Below are 16,222 nucleotides of genomic sequence, written 5' to 3' on the forward strand. Positions count from 1 at the left end.
AAGAAGCTGGCGCACGAGCTTCAGTTAAAAGAGCTGGAGTTACGCGCCCTCCAATTGAACGCGTCTAACAAAGACAATGGTGGCAGCATACCCAGGGAACCTCAAGAACCAAAATTCTACCTACCCAAAGAAGTCATAGCCAATTATACATTAGGGGATGACATCATGAAGTGGTTGGAGGCATACGAGGTAGCCTTAACGGCCCATGGGGTACCCGAGAGTAACTGGGGAGGTGGTCTCTACCGGTATATACCTCCCACTGTTAGGGACACCCTGTTATATTTGGCCAAGGCGGATCAGGTTAAGTACGCCCCCATGAAAGAGGCCTTGTTAAAGAAGTTTGGCTTGAACCCCGAGAAGTATAGGCAGAAGTTTCGTGGCAGCCATAAGCTGTCCACCCAGACATGGGTAGATTTTTTTGATTATGCGAGGAAGGCACTAGATGGTTGGGTGCGTGGCAGCGAGGTACAGGACTACCAAGGGTTGTACGATCTTTTTTTAAGGGAGCACCTCTTGGATAAGAGCTTTCCGGAGCTGCGCCAACATCTGGTGGACCGCAAGCTGAAGGATCCTCGAGAGCTTGCGGAGGAGGCAGATATTTGGGTGAGCACCCGGGTGTCTCACAAGGGCCCCGGGGGAGATGGCTCGAAAGGCGGACAGGGTTTCCCCCAGAAGAAAGAGGGGGGAGATAAAAAGGTGGAGTTCTCGAAAGGTCCCCAAAATAAGTTTGGGAAGGGAGTAGGAACCCCACCCCCGTCCAATTCCACAAGACCCACTTACCCTGACAGGAGTCAGCAGCCAAGGATTGTGCGGTGCTACGAGTGTGGGGAGATTGGACACTACAGAGGAGATCCCAAGTGTCGCAAGCGACCACCAGCCCCATCGGGCGTGAAGAGTCCCGGGGTGAGTAGTATAGCGCTTGGGGTGGAGCTGCCCTTAGACAGGGAAGGGGAGTGGACAGGCCTGACACTGGTTTCACTCGGGGATAGAGAGGTGGTCCCCGTAGTGTCCCTGCCCCCGAACACTGCTAAATATCAGCAGAGGGTGAGCATTAATGGGGAGGAGGTGGAAGCTCTGAGGGACACAGGGGCCAGCATGACCACTGTCGTGCGGCGGCTGGTGTCCCCAGACCAAGTAGTCCCCGAGGAGTTCCATCCGGCCGTATTGGCTGACGGCAGTTTGAGTCACTATCCAGTGGCTCGTGTTCCATTCGAGTGGGGAGGAGTCAAAGGCCTACTGCGAGTTGCTGTGAGCTCTGCCTTGCCTGTGGGGTGTTTGCTAGGGAACGACCTGGAGCACACCAAATGGAAGGACGTCGAGTTTCACACTCACACTGAGATGCTGGGATTACCAGGGTGGACTTGCGTGAGCACGCGGTCCATGGCTGCCCGGCATGGAACTCACCCGGAGTTGGAGCCTGGAATCATGGCCCAACCCAAACCCAAACGTGGGAAGAAGAAGGTGGTAGAGGACATGCCCCGTGAGTCGGATAGGGAGGCCGCAGAGGTGCCCCCGGAGTCCGCGGAGGTAGATGTCGTTCCTGTGGAGGACTTGCCGACCCTTGCTGACTGGCAAGTGGAAGGAGGGCCTACCCGGGAGGAATTTTGTCAAGCACAAAGGACGTGCCCCACTCTTGAGGGTATGCGGCGGCAGGCCGAAGCTCAAGTGGCTAGTCAGGAACTGGGAGGTTATCATGTGTATTGGGAGGATGGTCTCCTATACAGTGAGCCCAGGGTGCCGGTACATGGATCTTCGAGGGCCATAGTGGTCCCCCAGTGTTACCGGGCCTTCCTGCTGGAGTGAGCGCACGAGATCCCCTTAGCTGGACACCTGGGCCAGGACAAAACCTTTGCACGGTTAGTCCCCCATTTTTATTGGCCCAGGATGAGGATTGCCTCAGACGCCTTTTGCAAGACCTGCAAGTCTTGTCAGGCGAGTGGCAAGACTGGGACAAAGTTGAAAGTCCCGTTGGAACCGCTCCCCGTGGTCGGGACCCCTTTTGAGAGGGTCGGTATCGATATTGTTGGGCCATTGGACCCTCCGACCGCAGCGGGACACCGGTTCATCTTGGTTTTGGTGGACCACGCCACAAGGTACCCAGAGGCTATTCCTATGAGGACCATCACTGCACCGGTGGTGGCGCGGGCACTGTTGGGAATTTTTACCCGAGTGGGATTCCCGAAGGTCGTGGTGTCGGACAGGGGCACCAATTTCATGTCGGCCTACATGCAGGCCATGTGGAAGGAGTGTGGAGTGACCTACCGGTTCTCCACCCCTTACCACCCCCAGACTAACGGACTTGTAGAGCGCTTCAATAAGACATTGAAGGGGATGATCCGAAGCCTTCCCGAAGGCTTGAGGCGTAAATGGGACGTCCTCCTCCCCTGCTTGTTATTCTCCTATCGGGAGGTACCGCAGAAGGGAGTCAGGTTCAGCCCGTTTGAATTGCTCTATGGCCATCCCGTTAGGGGTCCCCTCAGTTTAGTGAAAGAGGGGTGGGAGAAGACTTCACAGAAGCTTCCCCGTGACATTGTCAGCTACATGCTGGCGTTCCGCAGCCAGATGGCCAAGCTGTGGAAGGCAGCCACAGAGAACCTGGAGGCTAGCCAGACCGTGATGAAGGAGTGGTATGACCGCAACGCTCGGACGGTCGAGTTGGACGTTGGACAGAAGGTGTGGGTTATGGAACCTGGGGAGCTGTGTGCCCTCCAGGACCGGTGGACTGGCCCGTTCGACATTGTGGAGCGGCGAGGCCAGACCACATACGTTGTGGATGTAAAAACCCCCGTCAGCCCCTCAGGGTGCTCCACGTCAACCGCCTGAAGACGCACCATGAGCGATCGGAGCTTGCTCTCCTTATGGTGACGGATGGGAGCGAAGAGGAAGAGAGTGAAGCTCTTCCTGACCTTCTTGCGGCACAAGAGAAGGATGGTTCGGTGGAAGGTGTAGTCCTCTCCCCATCCTTGACCCCAGAGCAGCAGAGGGACTGTCGCCATGTCCTGGGACAGTTCGCCTCGTTGTTCTCCCTCATGCCTGGAATCACTCATTGGTGTACCCATGATGTGGACACAGGGGATAGCCCCCCAGTGAAGAACAAGTCTTACCGGCTCTCTGACCGAGTGAAGGATAGTATCCAGCGTGAGGTGGCAAAGATGCTGGAGCTGGGGGTGATAGAACCTTCCAGCAGCCCGTGGGCTAGTCCAGTGGTGTTGGTGCCGAAAGCGGCCCCACCGGGTACGACGCCAGAACTTCGGTTCTGTGTGGACTACCGGGGGTTGAACTCTGTCATGAAGACAGATGCTCACCCCATCCCACGTGCAGATGAGCTGGTGGACCGGCTGGGAGCAGCCCGGTACCTCAGCACCATTGACCTGACATCCGGATATTGGCAGATTGCCATGGCCGACGGAGCACGGGAGAAGACAGCGTTCTCCACCCCAGAGGGCCACTACCAATTTCGAGTGATGCCCTTTGGGCTCAAAAATGCTCCGGCCACATTCCAGCGGTTAGTGAATCAGGTACTATCTGGCCTGGAGTCCTTCTCAGCAGCCTACTTGGATGACATAGCTGTCTTCAGTAGCAACTGGGAGGACCATCTGCAACACCTCCAGGAGGTATTGCAGGCGCTGCAACGCGCTGGCTTAACTATTAAAGCCAGCAAGTGCCAGATTGGACAGGGATCTGTCGTGTACCTGGGACACCTGGTGGGCGGAGGTAAGGTGCAACCCCTCCAGGCCAAAATTGAAACCATCTTGGCTTGGGAGCCCCCCAAGACCCAAACAGAGGTCCGAGCTTTCCTCGGCCTCACTGGGTATTACCGCCGGTTCGTCAAGGGATATGGTACCATCGTGACCCCCTTGACGGAGCTGACCTCAAAGAAACAACCTCGCAAGGTCATATGGACACCTGCATGCCAAGAAGCCTTTGATACGCTGAAAAATGCGATGTGTACAGCTCCAGTACTAGCAACACCCGATTTCAGCAAGGAATTTATTGTACAGACCGACGCCTCAGAGCACGGCATAGGTGCGGTGCTCTCGCAACTCAACACCGAGGGCCAAGACCAACCTGTGGCCTTCATATCTCGAAGACTCCTCCCTCGGGAACGGCGATGGAGCACCATTGAGAGAGAAGCCTTCGCGGTGGTATGGGCTCTGAAGAAGTTGAGGCCATACCTCTTTGGCACTCACTTCCTTATCCAGACCGACCACCGCCCCCTTCGCTGGCTCATGCAGATGAGAGGCGAAAACCCCAAGTTGTTGAGGTGGTCCATTTCCCTACAGGGGATGGACTTTCGGGTGGAACATCGGCCCGGAGTTGACCACGCCAATGCTGACGGTCTCTCCAGGTTTTTCCGCCTTAGTGAAGAGAACTCCCTAGAGGTTGGGTAGCTCTCCCCTCTTTCGGCTGGGGGGGACGCATGTTGGACCTGTCAGCCCTAGGGTGGTCTCCCCTTCTATTTTTGTATCGTGCCTCATTTTTTCCACCCTCATTTTTATGTTGGACTAGGTCTCCGGGCGCCTTTTCATTGCCAGGCAGTGTTAAGGTGCAGGTGCTCCCTTCTCCCAAGATGGCTGCCACAGACCCCTGCTACTGCAGGGTGGTCGTTTTTCATAGTAGCACCCTAGCTGCCAGGAGCTGGCTGGGACCCACAACAATGTTGCGATACCAGCCCGCCTTTTTGTCCCATAGTTAGAGTGGGGAAGCTCCTGGAAGAAGCTGGAACCTTCTAGAAGGGAGGTGGGGTTTTACTTTTGCCGCCTTGGCTAGAGGTCACCTGACCTAGGGCTACTTAAGAGTGGGAGGGAAGCTTTTGTGGTGAGTTGGCCATTGGGGTGAAGCAGAGCTGGAAGAATCCACCAGGAGTGTAGGCGGTAGGGCCTAGCCAGGGACTTATGCCTCTGAGAGTGACAGGATTTAGGTACTGCCTCTTAAGTGAGTGAGGTGCCCTGTGAATCCCACTGATCTTGCCCAGTAGTAGGAGGACCCAGAGACTCTCTGCCAGCCTGACTAGGAAGGACCTAGTCGCCCTCTCCATCCCTACCCCTGTAACAGAACCCCTTAAGGGCGCCAGATACATCTGCGCCAAAAGACTTCATCTGTCAACTGAGAACTGAAACCTACCTTTAAGAACTGAGACTGCATGACAAGAGCGAGCTGTAAGCCTTGAATGCCAGAGCTGAGACTGCGTGTCCAAGCTACCCTAGTGAACAAAATACTAAGCCGATTGCCAAGCCACCGGGGATCGACCAGGTACTAGCGCTGTGACCCCCGCGCTTCCTGCCCTGGTCTGGGACCCCCGGCAGCGTGCTCCGCTGAGCACCATATCCCCATCCTTAATTTGAGCCCCCCCCTGCGACGACGAAGCCAGCGCGCTCACCGCCGCGGCCTGGAGGCCTGGGAGAGTGCCCTGCTGTGTCGCGAGGCCCAGGCGAAGTCCGGGGCCCCGTCGCTGCCGTCGCAGCCATGTGAGGAGAAGCGCAAGGTCGGGGCCGAGTTCCCCCAACGTCGTGAGGACGGACGCCTGCTGACGCCGAGACGGAGGTAAGCCCGGAGGCCGAGATCCCCCCTGGTGCGCCCCCTGCTGGTCTGGAAACCACACCGCACTTGGCCCGGGTTGTCCCCTCCGTGGGAATCCCCTCCCCTGCCTGCGCGACGGAGAGACCCCGCCGAGGGATCCTGTCCGTGTCCCCCCTCCTGTGTTACTGAGCGCGGTGCTCTGTGAACTGCACCGGAGCATAGGGACTCGCTCCTCAAGTCCAGTAATCTTCCCCGCTGGAAGCCGTTCAAAGTACTGACAGACATTACTCTCGTGTGGCGCTTCACGCCACCGACTCTGCTTCCTCAGCCGGAGGGACCGGGACGGCGAGTAACCCCATGTGGTATATGCACTGCTCGAAAGTAACTATATGCCAAGGAATGCGAGTAGCGCATTGTGTTATATGCTCTGCTCGAAAGTAACTATATGCCAAGGAATGCGAGTAGCGCATTGTGTTATATGCTCTGCTCGAAAGTAATTACATGCCAAGGAATGCGAGTAGCGCATTGTGTTATATGCTCTGCTCGAAAGTAATTACATGCCAAGGAATGCGAGTAGCGCATTGTGTTATATGCTCTGCTCGAAAGTAATTACATGCAAAGGAATGCGAGTAGCGCACTGTGTTACATGTTCTGCTCGTAAGTAATTACATGCCAAGGAATGGGAGTAGCGCATTGTGTTATATGCTCTGCTCGAAAGTAGTTACCTGCCCAGGAATGCGAGTAGCGCACTGTGTTATATGCTCTGCTCAAAGGTAATGACATGCGACTGATTACGAGTCACGCGATGTATTAAATGTTCTACGCAAACGTATCCACATGCAACTGATTGCGCGTAGCGCTATGTTTATATGCCTTGCTTCACAGTACTAGGGGCCCTTGATCACGAGGAGCGCTCAGTTCTACAGGCGCCATGTTAAGTGAACCCAATGTGTCCCCTTTCAAGTATTACGCTTAGTTAGACGGCCGGTTCAGGGAAAGACTTTACGTAAGCGCGCACGGCGCTAGAACAAGGTTAGGCACTGCATAGATATCACCCAGAGTGTCGAATGTAATGTCACAATGGTATTATGATTCATGTATTACCTTGTTATTTCCTGAACTGCATCTGACCAGCTATACTTGGATAAACTTGAAGTATTTGCATAATTTAAACGGTGTGGCGTCCCTTATTGTGTGTGACTCTAGTCCATGAGAAGCGTGTGGTGTATGGTTGCTTAACACATAGCCCTCTGGTTGCCCGACCGGCTCGCGCCACGCTACCGCCTATAGGGCCTGGTGACCCCAGGTTCCTACAAGGAACAAGTTGGTTTAATAAACACTGCGGCCGGGAGACCCTGGACAGAATGCATCTGCTCGGAATCTCTCGATATACAAACTTTTGGCTGTCAATTTATGCAGTTCATGAGGTATAATAAAATTGTTCTCTACATTCCAAGAGAGCATCTTAGTCATAAATCAATCACATGTGCGCATCTGATGGGGACACAGGTGGCGCTCAACATCCGGGAGAGTTTAATGTTGGCCACTGTGTATTTGTCCACATGTCCGGTGTGAGGAGCGCGTGATCACTACATGTGATGTACATGTCGTGTCCTGATTAGTTGAGTGCTCCTACCTATTTGTGGTATCTAGCTTGTGGAATTTCTGGGGAATGTGAGCCATTGGCCAAATGGGTTTTATAGGGGCCAATTATTTCAGACCTGTTTGTGGTGCAACTATCTATCTGTGGAATCAATCAAAGTTTTCCCTGGGTGCGTGTTTGCCTGTAATTTATGGGGGACCCCACCTGTGACTTGTTACTCGATAAGCGTGAGCATGGGTGGAAGGGCCGGCCTGGACCACGTGTTTCTGACTCGGGGTTGATCGAGAGGCCACCCTGGGGGAATCCGATAGCAATGATTTGAGTTCATTGTAACTCCTAAAAGTAATATGGCAGCCATTGGTATAATTTTTATTGACATTATCAACATTACGTTTACACTGGTCATCTTGTACATTGATATAGTTTGTGCTAGTTTTAACAAGGTTATGTTTGCTCTCGTCTGAACGTACATTGACTTTGGTCTTGTTAGCAACAACAATATTATCGTACGAGCATGGATTATTCCATACATTGGTATCATTGTTGCTGATGTCAGCATGGATATGAGGGCACAAGTTTCGGTATACATTCACATTGGATTGACAGGCATTGTGCAGGCACAAGCTATGGCATACGTTCACATTGCATTTACTCATATTGTCGTTGTTGGGCCTGCACATATTATGACATTCATTGACATTGTATTCATCCATCCCAACACGCTGCCAACACTCAAACTAAAGGACCTAAGGGGTGATGGTAAAGGCTCTGTAAAAGTGTCAAATATGACAAATGCTTGATTTCAATGTCCAGTGGGCCGTTGAAACTCGGGCTGCATGTGCCAATGTTCAGTCATCATAAGCCTCCAAAAACGTTTTCTTCCAAAGCCTCATTCATATCCCATTACATCATTTAGGTAGCTTCTTCTCACAGAAGCACAAGTCCATATCTGCTATGTGCATTTAAATAAAGTCCGGCTTGCCACATTTTCCCAGCCCAATTAAATTTAGCGCATCAGGAGTTGCATCTCCATAGAAAGTTCTTGTGGGTGACATAAAGGCAGTTACATAAGATAATCGTTACAATACTGACTGTTGAAATGTGGGGGGCCATCCTATGCTTCGACTGAGCATACCGTGCGGGTTTCCTTTGCTACCCCCAAAAAATGATTTTGCAAACGGGTTTTCAGCTGTTGCCAGCACCTCATCCCCTGAAAAAATAGCTGACTCTCTGCTTGTTATAATCACAGCCTCCTGACTGCAGAAGCAATGTCATTCTCTTCTTTTGCACTCCGTCGAGGGTTGGGCCTCTTCTTATGTGTTCACTACAATATCTCTCAAGAGTTGGGGTATTTGCACAATTATATAAGGATCCATGACTCCGTACTGGGTTAGAAATATACAAAGGATGGTTCAAAAAATATCCAGCACAAATCCAGTTATTATCTTTATTCACAATATGTATTATCAATATTTTAAATTGTTCATTGCTCACTAAATCAGAAAGGTCCTCAATATGGTCTAATACAGCAAGGGATCATTTGCATACTTAGTGGACTGTATTTATTGAATACTTAGGGGCCTAGTTATAAGGCCATTTGCGTCACTCTAGCACCACACAACTTGATGCAAGGGCAACACAAACCTTAAGACAGATTTTCGAAGCCACACAAAGCCACTCCACGTGGCTTTGAGTAGCTCCAAATATCTGAAGTAACACAACCCAGTGCAAATTGATATATTGCATTACTTTGCCCTGGAAAGACATTCCATGGGCTTTGCGTGGGTGTTCCTACGCAACTCCGATGGGTTTTGACGCATCCTTAGATTTACAAGAACTTGTAAACCTGGGGATGCGCCAAAATCTTACACCTTCCCAGTGCAAGCGTTACAATGAGAAATATCTCTATTTCTCCTTGTCTCTTCCTCTTTCTATGTGTGCTGCATTCTGAAAGAGACATATGCCTTCCAGGATTGTTTTTGTGCAGGAAGGTTTCCATTCCTGCACAAAAACAATCCTGGATGCAACACAGGCACCCTTGCATCATTGTGTTTGGGTGCCTGGGTTAGCGCTAGGCAGCCAGAAAGGTGCCAACGCAGGTGAAAGGACAGGAATGCGCCGTATTGCCTTAAATATGGTGCATTTCTGCCCTCTTCCTGTCACGCAGTGCAGCAAGGTGACTTGCTGTGCTGCACTGTGTGACTGCCCCATAAATAGGCCCCTTATTTGGAACGTCATTTCACACAAATTATATGGAATTTATCAAAAGGTATATTTACATTGCTTACATTTACAATAGATAATGTCCTTGTGTTCCATTGTCATGTAAAGTACATCAATACCATGTTTAAATGTATATGAATTGCTAAGACGAGGTTTTCAAGAAAAAACAGAAAGTTAAAGATTCTCTTGTATATTCAAAAAGAGCTGCTACTGCCCATTAATTTGCCTTTACAAGTGTAACCTCTCATATAAGTCAATGCGTTTCGGACTCATCATAATTCTATGGCCTCCTCAGCACAGACACAAGAACGCCTCAGCGGATTTCTCTTTCTTTTTAGACGCATCCCATAGATTTCAATTACGTTTTTGTTTAGATTCAAGCATTTCTGGCATGCCTTTTGTTGCCTTTAAAAAATGTTTCAAGAGAAGATGGTAGGAAATTAATTGCTCGGTTTAAAAATGCAGTTGTGACTTGTCCCTCGATGGTCCCTAATCCATTCTAGAGAGGGACTCCTTGCTGCGTGTCATGCAAACCGGAGAAATGCAACAGCTACCTATAATAGGACCAGAACCCAACACTTTTTAGCCTTTAGAGAGCCCTGTACAGAGAATGTGGCCATTGATTATTTCTATAAAGGTTGAATGGTTTCACAGCAAGCAAGCACTCCTTCCAGACCACTTCCGTCCCAGTTGCTAGGTTAGTAGATACTCCCCCCTCAAATAGTGCAATACAGTAATGTTTTCATGATTTAGCGGCTGAGTGGCTCTAATCAATGGAGGGCTAGTCCCCTGGTTTTCCCATCTATATATCCCATTGCTGGTGACATTTCAAACAATCGAAAGCAATCCTGATATAAACAAATGCTCTGTAACTTGAAAGGACCAGCAATGGGGGTTGGGGAGCGAGGGGATGGGGGCACTGTAACAGCTCAGGAGCTTCATAGGTAGAATCAGACGAGCTGCATTTTGCGTGCTTTGAAAATAAATATGTTGTGATAAATATGCTGAGCGATTCTGCAAAACTAAAATTTAGGCGTTTACTTCAAATACAGTCAGGATGGATGACTATAAGAACGGGTTGATTGAAATAATCCAGATCAATGGGCATATGAAAATACCTTGGCTAAAGCACATTTCTATGTGGTATGAGAGGTTAGGGCTTTCCCATCTTTGGGAGGTTCCCCAGAATTTGACTTCATCCTCAAAAAAGCTTATAAAGGATACTTTCTGGTTTTATGTCAACCATGAACTAATATGTAGTACATTGATTGGCACATTGACCCAGAGATTTTTTAATACAAAAGATAGCCCTTCCTTTGAACAATTTATGGACGAGATAGAGCCACCATTAGCAAAAACGTTATTCTTGCAATATAGATACGGGGTCTTACAGATTTCTGCAACTACATGCAGGTGGGGGGATAAAAATGGTACGGACTTATGCACTCTTTGCTCTCAAGGAGCAAAGGAAGATGATGCCCATCTACTCTTCTTCTGCCCGGCTTATAAAAAAACGAGAGATCGTTGGATCAAACCCCTATGTAAAAACCTGGGAGTTAGATCTTACAAAGAGGCAGAGCGCATATTTAAGTCCAATACTTTGCAACTTATGGTATTTGGTATAAGTAGATTCCTATTTAGTGTGTACCTTATTAGGAAATGGTCTGGTCTCAAATTGTAATGTATAGATGTGTCCTAATATTTACTTCTAAATTGTTTAGAATTACTAATGCACTGATTCTCGCAGTCCTAACTGTTTTTAGTATCTGGCTTTTAGTTAACCCCTTCCCCGCTCATGACGGAACCGCTCCGTCATGAGCCACGGTTGCCGTGTGCTCATGACGGAACGGTTCCGTCATGCCACGCCCGTTGGCAGCCGCTCCGCCCATGCAGCGCTGTTTCCCCGCCTGTGCGGGGGGACAACGCAACTGGGCGGAGTCATGACGGAACCGTTCCGTCATGAGCACAGCTCAACCGTGGCTCATGACGGAGCGGCTCCGTCATGAGCACAGCGCCACCGCGCTGCCCCCCCGCACCTCCCAGCGCCGCGGCGGAAATCCCGCCGCGGCGAAGGGGTTAAATTAATGATTATATTTATGTTTTTAACAGCGGTAGCTCATTAATGGTCATAACCTATTGATTCTTTTTTCTGCTATGCCTAAATTTTAAACTTTTTCTTGCTGATTATGGTTATGTAAGTATTTATGCCTTGTCTTATCCTTCTGTACTTCTGCTTTTAAGGCTACAAAAGCCGAAATAAAGTTAAACAAACAAACAAATACAGTCAGGGTTCACGACCAGGGGTGTTACTAAACAGGTTGAGCAACCCAGGCCAAAGACCCTGCCAGGTATGTTACCATATATATGCGGCAAATTCAGGTCCCTGACAGCCTGTTCATCCCAGGCATCGTAAAATACAGACAGATAGAGCGTGTCCAGGTCCCAGACAGGCTGTCCCTTCCAGGCATCTCAAAATACAGATAGATTGAGTATGTATCATGTTGCTACATTCCATGACAGAACCACCACCCGGTCAGTCTATGTAACCCGAACCTGTGAATTAACCCTGACTATATTTGGGGTAACAGACGGACACATATTTTCCTACTCTGCAACCATTTGTACCGAGCACACCGTAGGGTTTTTAGGAAGGTTTATGCCAGAGATGCTAATTGTTTCGGTGTTGCCATGTTTAGATTCCACTCGCATTGGTATAAAACATGTGACCAGAAGTTAACTTACTGATATATTGTACGTGCTTTGATGCTTTTTTTAAAGGAGCTACATTCAAAATGTGTTGGAGAACTATTGCAGTCCGAAAACACCATACAGCATTACACAGCAAAGACTGATTTTGAAGAAAACCACATGCCTTTACAAACGAAGATGGGTTTAGATGACAATAAGCAGCAGGCACCTGCATTGGCAGGCAAACGGTTGTCATCCAGCAGGCGGCACCATCAAGAAAACGGAGGGAATACGAAAATATCTTCAAAGGTGACGTCATCACCATTAAAGGTAAAGCACCACTTTTAAGTAAATGCACTACCCCTAACTACGGACATTTACATTTTCTTCCACAATACCGTATTATATAATTAAAAATCTATGTAATGCCATACACAGTTGAAATACATTTCCTTAATTTGGAGCATTCGTGATAAGGCAAAGGCAATGAAGAGGCGATAGTCCAGCCCAGATATTTCCCTATATTTGCATCGCTTGAACAAATCGAATGCATTTTTTCTTGCCATTGTTACACCTCTGTAGTTGACTAGAAACATTTCAATTATAAACAGCCATTCTTTCCAGTCAAACAATGGTTTCTAACTTTATGAAAATTACCAAAAACAAGGAGTTGTAAATGGTTCAGTGCTGTCCGTCGGTACAGACGATGTTCTAAGTTAGGCAGCGGCTTACACTTCTGTTCTAGTAGATATTAATTTGAAGCAGACGAACAAGTGAAATTATGGAGGACGCCAAACGCAGGCACTCTTTGGTCCCAACGGTCTTACCAAACGAGGATGCACATATTATGAGCTGGCACCTACAGTGGGGATGTTTTTCACTAAGGGCCTAATTACGACTTTTGGCGCAGTGGGAGCTGGCCGTACGCCACCGCCATGCTCCTGCTGCACCAAAGCCATGCTCCTGCTGCGCCAAAGCCGTGGTGGTAAGGCCGCCCGTCAGATTAGGAGTTTCCTCCTGTCTTGCAGGCATTTATTTTAGCCTTCCCATGGTGGTGGCTCTAAAAATGGGCCCCGCAATGGGAACGCCAAAAACAGTTCCTGCACGGCATGGACTGTTAAGTCCATGCCATGTAGGATCTGGTGTGCATGCATACAGATGGCATATGTTGCGGCCTCAGGACCGCCACACCACCGCCAGGGAACGGTGGTTCCCTAGAGGTGGTCCCATGGCAGCCCAAGAGCCCAAGTCGAGAAGAGGCGACCAGACCGCCGGTGCGGCAGTGGCTGAACTGCCACTGCAGCATCACCACAAGTCACGCTGCCAAAAGACTCAAAATTAGGCCCTAAGTGGTTTCAAGTGACATCACTGACAATGAGAATGAAGCTTGAGTTATCTATGATGTCAACTGGAACTCTAGGTGAAAAACTTCCTTTATCGATATTTACTCAGTCAAAATATCGGATTATGAATGTTCCCTTTCACAGAGTCTTAGGGCCAGATTACGATCTTGGGTGACAGGGTTACTCTGTCACAAACTTGACGGATATCCCATCCACCAAATTACAAATCCATTATATACTATGAAACTTGTAGTACGGTGCACAGAATATCCATCACGATTGTGAAGGAGTATCCCATCCACCAAGATCGTAATCAGACCCTTAGTCCCTGTTGAGCTGACACCATTGATTTTAAGTGTCAAGGGTGGGGATAGGAGTGGAGGGTTGTCAGTGCGGTCTCCTACACACTACAGCCCAGCCTAACAAAGCATTGGGAAAGTCAATAAGTTTGAATTTGGCAACATTAATCAATTGTTATTTTTTCAATAGAAGCACATGTCACAAAAACCTGAAGAAAACAAAAAAAATAATGCTGCTGTCTAGTCGGTTCAAAATACTTTATTCGGTTAAAAAGAAATAACCATAAAAGCAACAAAAATACAAATACAATTTAAAATAAAACAATACATAGTTATTGTTACAGGGGAGTAGTGCAAATGATTTCCATATGGACAATTCAATCAGTTAACAGTCCATTGATTTACGTAGTTTAAAAACATTTTTAAAAAATTCTGCCAGCGAGGCAACAATAAATACAGTGTCCATTCTTTGCAATTCTAAAAACGCTGGGCGGCATCTATTTAATTGAAACTCTTTAAGAATTGGGACAATAAATTTCTTACGAGGCAAGGTATAAAATCTGCAGAAAAATAACACATGGATATCAGATTGCAAGGATAATTCATCACATGGACATAAACAGAGTTCTTTTGACCAAGAATTCATTTGTGGGAAAGTTAATAATCTAAAAACTATATTAAATCTAAAACGTGTAAGACGGAATCTGTCAAGGGCTGCCATAGAGAGACATAAATATGGTTGTAAGGTTAGACCACTTAGTATCAGCTGGTGGGAACACACAGTCTTTTTCTTTCTTTCCTCACACAGTCTTTTTTCCCTGAGGTGTTCCATACAGGATTTTTTCAATATTTTTCTAGAGATGTGTACCATTGACAGTGGATCCTCAAAATATTGTTCACAATCTATCTCTGTCAAAAAAGTCTTCACATAGTTTAACCATTTGAAGACTTTTACATTTTCCAGTTGTAACACATCCTGGATTATGGCTCGGTTTACAACACATTCATTAACAGTCCAGACCCTGTGCCATAATAAAATGGGCTGAGTTTTTATTATATCTGAAATATATGGCTGCCCTAGCTCCTCATGGCAATTTAGGGTTGCAATACTATCAGGCACGGACAGCAAGTACCGCATAAACTTATTTTCATTTATTTGGATAGTATCTATGTTAGCATACCCCCAGAGTCCTGCTCCATAGATGGCCACTGATATACACGTTGCATTATAAATAGTTAAAATTTCTCTAAAAGGCTTCTTTCCCATTTTCTGTATAAAACTCTTTAGTGCCATTATAGTCTTTGAGAACAAAAGAGTTCTTGCCCTAATCGCATTTGTCCACGTGCCAGTCTCATGAAATAGGATACCTAGATAAGAAAATGTAGAAGTGTTTTCTAGAGTAGCATTATTTATTGAGATGGTTTTCATCCTTTTCTTAGTTCGTATTCCACAATTCATGGTAAAAGTTTTGCTACAGTTAATTTTTAAATCTAAACTGTTCATGAATTTATTAAAAGATGTTATTAGATTTTGTAGGGCGTTTGGTGTTCGTGCCATTAAAATGGCATCATCCGCATACAGTAGTGCGGGAATGCGCCTATTGCCAGCAACAGGCATATCCCCGCACTCCTGCAATAAATGATCTTCCAGCCCATTTATATAAATCAAAAACAGGAAGGGGGCCAGGACACATCCTTGGCGTACTCCGCGCCCTATCCCAAAGGATTTACTGCATTCGCCCCCTTTTCCATAACGAACGGTTGCTGTAGCCCCAGAATACAGCTCCCTCAAAAAGGAGAGGATTGAGTCATCCACTCCCATCCTTTGCATCACTTTCCATAATTTATTGTGGAACACGCAATCAAAAGCCGAAGTAAGATCGACAAAGACAAGATATAATCGCTCCTTCTTTATCGACGTATACTTCTGTTGCAGAAAAAATAAGTTTAAGCATTGTTCTATAGTTCCTATGCCTCTTTGGAAACCAAACTGGAGATCGCTTATTATCCCATTTTCCTCCGCCCAGTTTTGTAATTTAGCTAAAATTACTCTTCCCAGGATTTTTATGGACGAATCAAGTAGGGATATTGGCCTATAGCAGGCACAGTTTTGTCTGTCTCCCTTTTTAAAAATGGGGACAATAATTGATGTAAACCATGACCGACTCAGGCCCTTCGCCAGAGCTGCGTTAAAAAGCTGTACCAGAATGGGACCCCAGATCTCACTGTTAGCTTTATACAGATCAGCTGGGATCCCATCTGGGCCCGATGCCTTTCCACCCTTTGTATCTTTTAAACTCAATAGAACCTCGGGCAGTGTTACCACTAGTTTTTCAGATGTCCCCCATTTCTCCCATGGAACCTCCGGCCGTGAGGCTGGTATTTTTTGTGCCTCCAGCTCATTCTCACAAAAAGGGACATAGACCTCTTGCGAAGACGGCTCAAGACACATGTAAAGGTTTGAAAAATGTGTAACCCAGTCCTCCTCATTAATTGCAATTTCTATACGTGCCTTAGTATTATCAAAAAGGAGCGGCGCATTTACC

General features: G+C 47.7%; 1 protein-coding gene across 1 annotated transcript in view; it reads left to right on the forward strand.

Moving 5' to 3' along the window:
- LOC146817270 (uncharacterized) overlaps nt 1-16,222 on the forward strand; it is a 415,533-nt gene that overhangs the window by 133,548 nt on the left and 265,763 nt on the right. The window contains exon 2 of the mRNA XM_085609187.1: nt 12,125-12,364. Coding sequence (XP_085465313.1) covers nt 12,125-12,364 — 240 coding nt within the window. The remainder of the gene's footprint in view (nt 1-12,124; nt 12,365-16,222) is intronic.

The sequence above is a fragment of the Triturus cristatus genome, chromosome 6 (genome assembly GCF_964204655.1).
Source record: "Triturus cristatus chromosome 6, aTriCri1.1, whole genome shotgun sequence".
In the NCBI taxonomy this organism is placed as follows: domain Eukaryota; kingdom Metazoa; phylum Chordata; class Amphibia; order Caudata; family Salamandridae; genus Triturus; species Triturus cristatus.